This window comes from Belonocnema kinseyi, chromosome 3, assembly GCF_010883055.1.
Source record: "Belonocnema kinseyi isolate 2016_QV_RU_SX_M_011 chromosome 3, B_treatae_v1, whole genome shotgun sequence".
In the NCBI taxonomy this organism is placed as follows: Eukaryota; Metazoa; Arthropoda; class Insecta; order Hymenoptera; family Cynipidae; genus Belonocnema; species Belonocnema kinseyi.
The window spans coordinates 75,077,746-75,091,699 of NC_046659.1; the positions used below are offsets into that span (position 1 = coordinate 75,077,746).

The 13,954-nt window shown below is 30.0% G+C and overlaps 1 protein-coding gene across 1 annotated transcript in view; it reads left to right on the plus strand.

Moving 5' to 3' along the window:
- Nucleotides 1-1,742: 1,742 nt before the first annotated feature.
- Nucleotides 1,743-13,954, plus strand: part of LOC117169880 (neprilysin-2-like) — a 45,475-nt gene continuing 33,263 nt past the window's right edge. The window contains exons 1-5 of the mRNA XM_033356389.1: nucleotides 1,743-1,871; nucleotides 5,731-6,222; nucleotides 9,062-9,359; nucleotides 12,383-12,636; nucleotides 13,536-13,829. Of these exons, the coding sequence (XP_033212280.1) occupies nucleotides 1,743-1,871; nucleotides 5,731-6,222; nucleotides 9,062-9,359; nucleotides 12,383-12,636; nucleotides 13,536-13,829 (1,467 nt within the window). The remainder of the gene's footprint in view (nucleotides 1,872-5,730; nucleotides 6,223-9,061; nucleotides 9,360-12,382; nucleotides 12,637-13,535; nucleotides 13,830-13,954) is intronic.

Below are 13,954 nucleotides of genomic sequence, written 5' to 3' on the forward strand. Positions count from 1 at the left end.
ATAATATTTTTAAAATGAATACTAAAATTCATTAAAATGTGATAAACAATTATTTGAAAAAATTAGTAAGTCTTTGCAAATTTTATTAAATTTTGCGAATTTTTGTTTAGTAATCTTAGCGCTAAGGCAGGATCTAGCGAGAAATATCTAAAAATATTTGAACAATTTAGTATAATGTTGTGAATATTACAAAATATTGTAAAATATGTTACCATTGCAAACAGTCCCAGAACATTGAAAAATATTAAGTATTTTCATGATTTCATTCAATAACATTATCAATAATGTTAAATTATTAAAAATATTACGTAACAGTATATCACTCGCTCCCTTTCAAAACAAAATCTATTACGTAATCTATGGATAGCCCATTAAGAATCAGTTGTTTCAGCTAATCTACTAAGTACATATTTAGAGCAAACGAAAAAGAAGTTTTCTGCTAATTATCGGTGACCCACTTCTATCTTATTAAATAAGTGCAATTCTAATACATCAAATTTAGAGAGTAGCTTCCATAAATTTTAAAAATTCAGATTTATAATCACATTCTCCCATGATTCAGTGCAATAATTGGAACTTTATTTTGAAGCTTTCATAATCCGTGAAAGTGTCGACCCAAGCGTAAAGCCGTGCGATGACTTTTACAAATTTGCATGTGGTAATTTTTTGAAAACCGCATCAGTTCCTACAAATAATGCTCCAGTCGACAGATATAGCTCCCTCGCGAAAGAAGTACGAGAAGAAATAAAAAAAGTGATTGAAAAGCCAATTCAACCCGAGGAACCCAAATGGATGAAACTAACTAAAAACTTTTACAAGGCATGCATGGACACGAGTGAGTACATTTTAAAATCTGGACTTTTTAAAAAAAACATTTCTTGTGTGGAAAATTAATTTCATTTTTTTCTATAGAAGCGATTGAGAAAAATAATCTTAGTACAGAATTGCATCACTTAAAGGAAGCAGGTGGCTGGCCTGTACTAGAAAGCAAGTGGAATGAGAACAATTTTGATTGGAAACAGACAAATTATCGTTTGCAAAAAATGGGATATAATATCTATTTCTTATTTAATTTCGATGTTGGTACTATGGGCCCTTTACACAAAAAAAGACGAGTGCTGTATGTAAGTACATCAAACTCTTGTTTTTAGCCCCCCACTCCGGCCTCACCCTTCCTATTACTACGAACCCACGCTGTTTCCCAGTGTAGACTGCAGCTGGGTGAGAGCAGTTGCGACTGTCGCCTCGAGAGGGCTTCAGTGCGCGAGCACTCAGTCAAGTATACTGTGCAATATCATGCATTATAATGGGAAATGGTTCAGACGGCCACAACCTTTTACATTTTCATCCCCCCAATTCAGTCCAAAGATATGTGCAGGAAACCCCCGACACTAGACTGAAAACGAGAGTTTAGATATTTAAAATTACAGAGAAAAATAAGAAAGTAAAATTAAGATTGAATATCTTCATTTAAAACTTACTGTATCCAAGATTCGCGATGGACATACGATAGTCTCCTCAGCCGCATTTCCTTTAGTAGGGCTGGCTAAAGTTTTATGTGCATCTTATGGGAGGTGTCGATTTGACCCGTAGGATTGCCGTGCTCGCTGCGCTCGCGCGGTAAACATTAAACTCGTCTGGAATTTTCTACACCTACCACTCGATGCACAATTCCACAATATACTATTTTTTAGATTGACCAACCATTTTTCACTATTGGACGCGAAAAATTAATAAAAGGAATGCACGATCCGACGATAATTGAATACTACAAATATATGGTTGAGATTGCTGTTATTTTTGGTGCAGATGAAGCTAGAGCTAAAAATGAATTAAAGGACTCTCTCGAATTCGAAATTAATCTCGCCGCAGTGAGTATTAATTAAATTATGATTTGGGTGTTTCAACTTTTTTTTATGAAGGACAAGGCCTTAAATCTCCCCTCTCCCTGTTTTTAACGATTTCTAGAATTATTTCTTGAAATTCTTTATTGTTTCAATTGTTAAAACAATTAACATTTACTTCAAGAATTTGTTCTTCTATATTATAAAAAATGCGTTATTTCTTATGTGATTTACGGGACTGTTGATATCTGTATTTATAATATGTATAATGTACCGCATTTTTGGTTAGAAAATAATATTCGTTAAAAAATTTTAGTACAACTCGATCGAATAAATCATTACTGACTTTTTAAACATTTAATAATGTGCTGAGCAAAAAATATAACTCCTATTTTTGATGAAGCGTAAAATAAATTTAAAAAATACTCGGTTTTGAAAACTTAATGGAAAAATATAAACAAATGAACTGCCTGAAAATAGCATAATAATTATAATGGTTTTAATAATTTAATTTAAATTCGAAAAGTTTTCTTAACTTATCACTTATATGATACCGATAGTTATTGATGGTATAATTACATCTTGGACACAATAGAAAGGGAGAAGGTTTAAAAGTTTTAGGTTGGAAATTATTCATGAAATATTTCTTACGTAGCGACTTGAATTTAATTGTTTTAAAGTTAATAACTATTGGTGGTTTATTTTTCATTTTTCCGAAAACTTAAATTATCCCTTTGAAAATTCCATGTTAATTTCCGAAGTCTAAGCATTGACCGATTTACATTTTTTTGCATTTTTGGACTGCCATGGCCGACATACATTAAACGTAAATGTTCAAATTTCTTCACAAGAAACTTATCATGCATGACATCCATGGCAAATCTTCCAACTCCCTTTAAAACTATTTTATATTTTTTTTGTTCAGGGCGAATGATAGTATTATTACCTCATTGCCACTACGTCTTTACAATTCAAATTTTAATACAGACCAAATTGTTTTCGATTCTCAACATACACACTAGCTTTAGATTAATTTTAGATTTTTAGATAAATTTCAGTTCAAATCAGAAAAATTTCGTGAAAAGTCTAGGTGATGGAGTCAGAATAATTTTATTATTAGAATGTTACGAACGAGCGTAGGTATTCAAGATGTTTGTCATTTAACGTTGTACTTTTTTCTCAGTTAATTGTTCCAATTTCAAAAAATGAAAAAGGAGCGTCTGTTTTTCTACAATCATTAAAAGTGGATTTTCTTAAAAGCCCCGATAAAATTTTTTTTATAAATATCTGGTAATATTTTCTGAAAAATATTTCGAATTTTTTTCTCAGTCAGCCATTTTTTAGTACTGAAAAATAATATTTAAAAAATTGTTCAGAGAAAATAATAACGTTTTAAACTTAATTCGCTTTTTTTATTGAATAATTTTTATAAATTTATCTATTGTACTTGGTAATTGGCATAGCCTAGATTAATCTGTTATGGAAAAATTTAGAAGGAGTAAGGACAAATTATTATGTTTCTTAGAAAAGAAGTTGAAAAAGCTTAATACACTGTGTGAAATTACGTTAACATAAAAGGGGATAATTTTATATAGATATAAAATTAATCTGTTCATTTTTAAGCAATTGGGGAAATAAAGACAAAAAAATATTTTAAAAAATACAACACTCAAATAGGGGACATCGAAAATCTTACTCACATGTGAATTTCATTTTTTTTAATTTGTTGAACAAAAAGGTACTACTCACGTTAGTATGTGGGTTTTAGAAATTATATTTGTTATAAGAACAGCGAATGTATTTATTTTTAAAAATCCTGAAAATGTTAGATTAATATCGATGAATTTCATATAATATGTTTTATTTTCTCATTTAATTAGTTTTATTTATGTATCATTCAAAGACACCTAGAACATCCTGCAGCGAATAAATTAGTCATAATCGGTTCAAGTCTTTTTAGAACATTTTTATTTTTTATAAACTGCGATATAAAAGAAGTTTAATCAACTCAACAGAGACGTTTCTTTGATGCGAAAGGCGCAGTGTTGTTTTGTGTTGTAAAGTTCTTTGACATCCTTTACAGAATTTTTAATCTATTGAAGGTCTCTATGATCTTTTAAATAACTTAAATCTTTTAAAATTTGTTCAAATTCTTTTATTTCATTATGTCCATTGAAATTGTTAAAATTCCCCTCTATATATATATGTGTGTGTATGTGTGTATTTCCCAATGTTATTTAAGAATCCCTTGGAATTCCTTTAAATATCTTAAAATAATTTTATTGGAAATTTTTAAAACTCAATAAACTAATGAGATATCATTTGAAATTCTTCAAATATTAAAATCCAATTATACTCATTCATTAAAGATGTCTCAAAAAAGCGTTCAAATCCCAAAAGAACTTTGAATTTCCTTCGAAATCCTTGAAGATTCGAGGAAATCCTTTATATCTTATGAAATTCGTCCAAATGTTTTAAAATATCAAAAATTGCTAAGAATATCTCATAAATTCATTTAATCAATTTCACAATTTCCCGTCGAAATCAATTCAAATTTCTGGAAATTCTACACAGAGAGAAGTTTCAAGAGATTAATTTACGGCACTCCTTTTTGATTTTATTACGCTTTTGCGCGAGAACTAAGCACTCGCAACCCTTGCTTTTAAAGTATAGTTTTGGAAGTTTTAGACATTAGGCAACGCCTGATTGCTCTGAGGCCTGAAGTTCTATGCTTATAGACCATTGAGTCCGACACTCTAAAGTACCTAAGAGTTTTACCTGTAAAAGCACGCTCTTCCATGAATTGATCTCTAGAAATTTCTTACTGGGTAAAAAAGTATTGTTCTTTGAAAATCCCTTAACGTTCTTATGCTTCTCATTTTCCTTGAAATCTTTTCTTTAAAGAGCATAAAAATCTATTTAGATAAGTAAAAATTATTTGATACCCCTTGAATAGAAATCAAATCGAACTTGTTTTTTAAAAGTATAAAGAACCTATTAAAATCCCTTTACAAGGGCGGCCACATTTTTAAGGACAAATGTGCTATGAAACTTTTAAATTATCCGCTGTCAATATCCACGCAGATCCTTGAATAGCTGTCAACTTCATCTTACATTTCTGCTTATCTTGTGCATTATATGTATTGACAAATCCAAATTAATTAATCGTGCTTATCAAGTGTTGGAGTTTGCTTGATAAAATTTCTTTTTTAACTATTATAGATATGATTTGTACCAACATATTGACGATAAATTATTTTCATTTGATAGTAGCTGTGCCCTTACGTGGCTGGCTGCCACGGTAAATCTTTTCAATCGTTAGGAATTATTTGAAATTGAACATAATTTAATTTACATTTTAAGTTTTCTAGAAATTACTTCAAATATTTTGGAATTAAACAATATTCTTTGAAATACCTTGAGATTCGTAAAATCTTATTGAAATCTCTTACAGTTTCCAAATATATTTGGACATGTTAAAAATTCTCTAAAACCCCTTAAAATGTTTCAAAAAATTTCAAAATTGCTTGAGAGTCGTAAAAATATCTATAAATATTTTTGAAACTGATAAAATACTTTAGAAACATTTAAATTGTTTTGAAATACCATGAAATTCCTTGGAATCTATTCAATGTTTTGAAATATTTGAACTCTTTCTAAATTCTGCATTTTTTTTTGCAATTTCTCAATTTTTTATCTATTGTTTCGTTTTTTTAGTATTATTTTCGTACTATGATTTTTCGTTAGGGGATATTACAAAGGATTGCGTGCAATTTAATGGACTTGAGTTTGCATAAGAGTTCAGAGAGAGAGAGAGAGACATTACTAGATTACAAAAGTAATTAGCCTCTTGAAATCCGTTTATTAAAATATCCTAAAATCCTAGATCTGTGTAAGTAAAGAAGATAAATACAATGCAACTAACATCGGTAGCGCAATGAAACTGCGGGAGCTTGCGAAACAGTATCCGAGTATTCCCTGGAAGGAATACTTCAACTTGATTCTCAAACCGATCTTTGTAATTCGTGACGATGAACTCATACAAGTGAGAGTGCCTTCGTTTTTCCAAAACTTCGAAAAATTGCTAAAGAAAACTTCAAGAAAAGCGCTGGCTAATTTTATGTTCTGGAAAGCAGTTGAAAATGACATGGATTATTTTCCTGAAAAGGTTATTAACCGCAGAATAAAGTTCAACCCTGCGCTCTCACATTATTACATAAAAGGAGATAGATTGCAGACATGCCTCGGAACGTCTGAAATGTTATTATTGTTTCCTGGTACTCTATACGCCAGGAAGTATATTAAACCAGAAACCAATAAAAACGCAGAAATATTAGCAGAAAATATTAAACAACAGTACAAGGAAATTATAACAAAGGTGAGATATTTTAATTAACTATTTCAACATTTAGATTTGGGAAGGTAAGCAGAATGTAGGATCATAAGACGAGACAAGTAATAATTAAACAGTTGAAACTCACGACATAATAAGAAATGGTAAAAATGGAGAAAAGGGACTGATGCATATTCTTAACCGAAATCAGTCAAAACTGATGGATTTAAAGTTAATTTTGACCGATCTAAATAATTATGCTTCCACGACATTGAAATCAGTCAAAAATTACTTTTAAAATCAACCAATGCAAGTTACTGATCTTTAGGTGAAATGACTAATTATACAATTAAAGCATGTGTGATAAGTTTAATTATTTAAATGTAGACATATTTTAATTTAGATCATAGTAAAAATATTATATAGGCTCCTAGTGCTGGTAAACCTGATTTTTTAATTCCCATTTTCACGTATGATACATAAAGATAAGAGCAGATTTGTCTTAAAATCATATATAGTCATGAGAAAAGATAAGAAACAAAATTTTTAAATATTAATGAGAAGCAAGCCTGGAAAAATAAAATGAGCACTAGCTTTGATAAACAAAACTTATTTTAGTGTGCCTTAAAAGAAAAAAAGACGTTTTACATGTGGAGGTTGCTTAAGAGTCCTGCGACCTTATTTGCTCTTTTTAAAACTTATCCTCGGTAACAGAGTGTATAATTTTTGAATGAAATAGTTGAATTTTTAACTAACTAGTTGAATTTGATCTTACTAACATGCATTTGAAATGAAACGGTCAAATTCTGAAACAATGGAAATAAAAATGCAACTAAAACAGTTGCATTTTCAAGCCCAAAAGACGTTTCCTGTATAATAAAGTTGATTTTTTCAAGACGAAACGTTAGATTTGTCATTAGAAAAGTCCATTTACAACCAAGAAAGAATCATTTGAACTCTAACAATGATTCTTCTATAACCAAAGATGAATTTTTAAACCAAGAGGACGAATTTTCAACAAACTTTTTTTTCGAAAAAATACTTGTAACAAAATATTTGATTTGTTAACCGTTTAGCATAATTTTTAATCTATGCACAAAGATTAATTTTTACTTAAGATAATTATTGTTTCACTCAAAGACAAATTTTTATCAAAATACATAAATTTTTAAACAAACAGTTGAACTTGGACTACAAAATTTGTTTTTACCTAAAATTAGAAATGTTTCATTTTCGATCTAAGAAATTACAATCCAGCACAAAGAAAACAGGGTTTTAATTAGTAAAATTATCCAGAAAAAATGAATTTGAACCAAATATTTTGATCTGCAAACATTGAAATTTAAAGGCCAACCACACCTGATTCAACCCTTACAGTTTTTTGGCGCAAACATTTTTAACGGTGGTACATTTGAGCGCATTTGGCACACAATTCAGTGGGCTATAAAAAATACAAAAATTAAGAGTGAGGGGGAGGGGGGCTGGTGGAACTGAGCTTGAATCTAATACTTGAGAGATCAATTTTTTTGAAATTAAGGTGCTTGGCCTAAAAATATAAAATTTCCGTGAAAAATTCACCTATTTGGTTTAAAATCAACTTTATGTTGAAAATTCATGTTTCTGCTTAGAAATTCAAATATCTTTTTAAGAATTTGCATTATCTGGCTAAATTGGAACTATCTGCTTAAAAATGTAAATTTTTAGTAGAAAGTTAAGATTTAAAAAATTATATTATCGTACTGAAAATTAAACCTTTTTGTAGATGATTCATGTATTTTATTGAAAATTTGTCTTGTTGAGTAGATCAATAATCTTGCTTGTTCTAAATTCGACCTTCTGGTAAAGGATTCATAGATTTTATTTTAAAATTCGTCTGCTTTTGTTAAATTCAACTGAGTGAATTTTTGTCTTTTTTTTTAAATAGTTCTTTCAACTAAATATGTGATGGTTCCTGTTTTAGTTGAAAAATTATCCTAAATAGTTGAAAATTCAACTATTTTTATGAAAATTTATATTTCTAGATTGAAAATGAACTTTCTTGTTAAAAATTTATTGTTTCTGGCTTAGTAATCAATTTTTTCCTAAATGTCTTGATTTTTAGCTCAAAAACTTAATTGGTTTTAAATTTTTCAAATAAACATATGATTTGTTGATAAAACATATTATTTACAACCAAAGATTTGCATTTTCAACTGAAAATAGAAATCAATATACAAAAATTTAATATTCACAAGTTAGTTAAACTTTTAACTATGTAATTGATTTTTTGGCAATAAAGATCTACACATAGAATAGTTATATTATAGTTAAACAAATTAAACGTCAAGAAAATTTCATTTTAATGAATTAGCTAAATTTCTTACCAAATTTATCAAGTTTCAAATAAACTTATAATTCTTTATCGAAAAGAAGGAATTTTGAATAAAGGAGTTAAAAATTTTACAACAAAGATTTCAGCCAAATAATTGCATTTTTCACAAAATAATTAAATTTAAAACTAAAAGTTTTTTAACAGGACTGGATCCATTTAAAACCATAACTATAATACTAGACTTTTTATTCCGTACAAAATAATTTATACCCGAAAATAGTTCAATTCTCTTATTGAATATTGAATATATGAAAATGGTTTTTAAACTTAATAAGTTATTCTTGAACTCTGATCTCAATCTACTCAAAGTAGTAACTTATTTTATGGACGTTCCCTAAATTGCATTAATAAAACTACTTCTTTATCTGACATTCAATATGAATAGATTTAAAACCCGATTAAAGGGAGTACGTATAGTGCATGTCTATATTCTTGCATAGAATTAATGGAAATAGAAATATAATAACAATCGATTTACTTCATGTTCATTTATTGTTGTTAATCTTGTGTTAGGTCGACTGGATGGATGAAAAAACAAAGACGATTGCTCTGGCTAAACTTGCTTCTATGAAAATGTCCATTGGATATCCCAAGGAAATTCAAAACGACAAGCTTCTTAACAAATTTTACGGCCCAGTGGAATTGGACCCAAATGATTACCTCCGTTCAGTTGATAACATGGCCATTTTCCTGAAACGCCGTTCTTGGATGGGATTAAGGTTGCTTGTGGACGACTCAGTTTATAATCATCACGTTGACACTGCTACTTTAAATGATGCTCCTAGATATTTTCGAATTGGGAACAAAATTGGTAAGCCTATTTTAGTGACAAAACTTTGCGAAACTATAAATAATTTTGTTCCAAGATTACAAAGAATAGCAACTTTCACTAGAAACATCTGTGATCAAAAAAATCTGACAAATACAACGATTTAAGTTTATAAAATCAAATTTGGCCAAGTAAAAATGTAAAAAACATTTCTTATAATACATATAAAGTATTTATTCCTGAGATGTCTGCAGAAATGTCAAATAGCCTCAATAGTAATTATAAAACTTGCCAGGATTGTATTATGCCACCAATCTCCCACACCCAGCAATTTTGTATTAAAATCAGTTCTGCCAAGTTTTATAATGTCTAATATTGCTTCTTAAAGTTCATTTTTTAATTTCTGTATGACACTTAATAAATACTTTTCCCAACTTAAATCGACAAATTTGGTTGCACAAATTGAAATCGAAATTTGTTTACTTCAATATGACCTGATAGGGAAAAATCAAGTAGAAAATAAGTCGAAGATTTTTCACTAGGGAAAGGACCAAAAATGTATGAGAATTAATTACGTCTGGTTTGAACGAGCAGGGGAACAATTTATTATCACTTTAAAGTCATGGTCCGGAATGCTAATTTGAAAAAGTAAAAATCAACTAATATTTCAAAGATCCATTACAGTTTCTACCAACTTACTTTCACTATAATCTGTACTCAGAGAAAATTTCTTTCGTGTCAGAAGGATGCTTTTTGATACAAATGAAAGTTCCTCTTAAGTTTAAGGCTAAAAGGATTTTTATTTGAACCAAAAAGAATGTTTTTGCAGAAAAGATTATCCTTTTGCGACAAAATTCACGTATTCTTGCAGCCAAATAATTCCATTTGTGCAAAAACAATTTTCACGCGGTTCGAAAGAAAACGGGTAAGAGGACGATGCTTTTGTTTTAAGACAACTTTTTCTCTGAGTACCAGGTTAATCAAATCAGGGGAGTCACTTGCTATGCAAATGCACTGAGTCAGTTTTGTGAAGGACGGCAGAAGCTGAAACACTGGCGCCACTGCGTGGCGCACTAAATTTGAATGACAGCTGATAGGAAAAATAGGAGATTTAATATTTTTCTCATTTTTTGTAATATTTTAAACACTTTGAGCTTGAATTTAGCCCAAATTAACTGTTTATAGAATGTAAAAAACATCGAGGATTGACAAATAGACCTTAATTACACTGGAAATGTCTTTTTAAAGTTTTGAATTTTTAAGCAGAGTAATATGGTAAAGTATAATGATTAAGTTTTTAAGGTTTAAAACAAATAAACCAGAAGTTCTAAAATGTTAATATAAATAATGCTTTTTCTATTTTTAATGACTAGAATGATTCTTATGTATTACTAAATTTCAGTGTTAAACCTGGACGCGTAGTGTGTGAAGATCACTTTTGAAAGGATCAGATAATTAGGAAAAAGGAATTTTCAGCTCCTGAAGGAATGGTTATAGCGGTAAATATTACGATTTGTTTACACCGATGCTATTTAACCTTAAATAATCAAATAGCTTATACGGTTTCATGTATACATTGATTTTTAAATTTTGATCTATTCTTGTTGTTGTCGAACTTTTAGATTATTTTAATAGTGTGAAAAATTATATTCTTAAAATTTTTAGAAATTTAAAAAATATTGTAAGACCCTTACTATCTTTAAGAAAAATGTAAAAGTAACATTAATAACAGTTTTTCATTATCGCAGAGTTTCGAAAATTATGTACAATTACATTATTTTTTAATAAATGCAAGTATTAAACTATATTATAATTGTAAAATAATTATGTGTTTGCAGTCATGCTGGTAAAAGAAACCTTTACCATCACTTTTTTATTAGACATTTCAGAATCCTTTGTCAAAAAATCGCGCTTCATTAGACGACGGGGTTTTTCTAGCAGTTTTCGGACAATATTCGGGCAGTTTGATCATTGAGATTTCGAAACGCCTGGGTTAGATTTAGGTTTCTTGTACCATTCTGACTGTAAAAAAATAATCATTTTACAATTTTAATTTTATTTAATACTGGATTTTATTAATAAATTAATGTAATTCTACATAAATGTTGAAACTCAGCGAAAATTCAAAATTGTCAATAATGCGACTTTTTTATTTTTCGTACAGGTAGTAAGGGTCTTAAAATATTTTTAAAATTTCGGAAACGTATTAAAACTATAATTTTTCACACGATCACTATAATCTAAAAGTTTAGTAACAAGAAGAATTTATTAAAATTTTAAAATCAATGTTGTCATGAACTACCGTAACTGTTCCATCAGGAGCTAAAACTTCCTTTTTCCAAATCATCTGATCCTTTAAAAAGTGATCTCTACACAGTACGCGTCCAGGTTTAATAGTGAAATCCTTTTTGGAACGCTTAATTCCTTGTTGCCAACTTTCAACCTCATTTTTGGGAACGCAGAAAAAATATTTTTTTACGACACTTGAGTTGACTGATTCGTACCCTGATTTATAGTTCGGTGCTATACATCAATGCCCACCCATTTTGATCACAGATTTATCCATAAGGAAACAAAAACGCCGAAAAGACGATAGTGTTTTGAGATTTCACAAGTTTGTATATGCAAGATAATAACAGATAACGGGCAGACCACGCGCTGCAGCGGTGGCGCCAATGTTTCAAGACTCTCCGCTCTTTACAAAACTGAATCGCGCCTCTAATGTAAAAGCGCAAATCGTGAGACCACCCTGATCCAATTAATGATCCAAATTCCAATCCGAGAGTCAACTCACACACGTTAATTTTGATATACATAAAAAATATTGAGATAGTTCTGTACACTTAGCACTGATTTATGTTCTGGAATTAGCGACCATAGTATTAGCAACCTGATTCGTCCATATAGGGATTCCTGGTATCTTTTTGTCTGCACTTAGCGTCGGTACCCTACCGCACATCTTGATTATTTTGTTCGACCTCATTTTTAAGAGATTTTTTTATTATAATTTAGTATACAACTTAAAACGTTTATTTACATATTTTGTATGAATTTTAATTTAATAGACGTTCATCCCGGAATGCTACAAGGCATTTTCTACGACGACGATAGGCCACAGTACCTGAACTACGCTGCGATTGGTTCGTTTCATTTGGGACACGAAATGACTCGCGCTGTCGATAACTATGGTAGACACTATGATCAATTTGGAGCCCATAGGGATTGGTGGACTGCAGAATCAATTGCAAAATTCGTTAAAAAAGTTGATTGCATCATTCGCCAGTACAGTAATTATACTGTCAATGAAGCGAGCGTCAAAGTATGTACATGTAGGACTCAAAAACTCTCATTCTTGTACCTTTGGTTTTAACTGAAACTTTAAGACACCACTTCAATTTTTTTATTTATTTGTCTTTTTTTTAAACCCCTAATGCAAAAAATAGTAATCTGTATAATTTAAAAATTGGTATGACTTTTGATTAATTTATGTCTTTTTCATTTTGTTGTCAAAACATTATCGGGGTTACCAAAAACTACAGCAATTTATATTTTTTATACTTGGGCGTTTAATGCCATAAAAACTCTTTCAATTTTCCACCATATTTGCAAATAACATTTGCTATTTTGTAAATGGCTGTATTTTAGTGTGGTTTCTTTCCTAAAAGAACTCAACGCTTCCTAGGTTCTCTTAAAGTTTAAAAATAAAAGCTTTTTTTGTAATAGTGACATTTTAATTTATTATTACGTAATGGCAATGTTCTAAATGTATGTCATCCTAGGTCGAAGAAAAACAAGATTCTGGCTTTAAAAACTAAAAATTCGTTTTAATTGTTGTAGTTCTGCTTCTTTGTAAATCCTTTCAGAGAATTTAAACCACAATAAGATACAAGCATATACAAGAGAGAACACAGTTTGTCCAAATAATAGTCGAAAGTTGCACTTTACCATAACTTTTTCTTATAAAGTATTGAATTCAGTTCTACGTTTCTGTGGCAATTCAGTTTTTTTGACTTCCGTGCGCAAATTTGACCGCTTCAATATAAATATTACCATTCCCTATTTGACAATAAGATGTACTCAGAAAAAAGTTCTACATTCTCAATCAAATGTATATTTATGAACAAGTAATTTAATTTCAAAAGCAGATATTTGCTTGATTTTCGGATAAAAAGTTGATACATCGATGCACTCGATTAACAACTATTTTATCATTTTCAGGTGGATGGTTACGCAACTGGAGATTCTAACATTGCAGACAGCGCAGGGCTCAAAGCAGCGTACCAGGCCTATCAAAATTTAGTCAAACAAAAAGGTCCCGAACCAACGTTGCCTGGCTTAAATTATTCCCAGTCACAGCTTTTTTGGATTCAAGCAGCTATCACAAAGTGTGCAAAATATACCCCAGATTATCTGAAAAATTTGGTTCACACTAATCATGATATTCCATCAGAATTCAGAGTCATCGGTTCATTTTCTAACGCACCAGAATTTGCAAGTGACTTTCATTGCCCAGTGGGTTCCCAAATGAATCCCGTTAAGAAGTGTCCCGTGTTTTGAATCATAAAAAACCATCAAAATGTTTAAAACTACACGGACTATAGATATTTGAAAAATTCTGTCGCGTCTTTTATTTATTA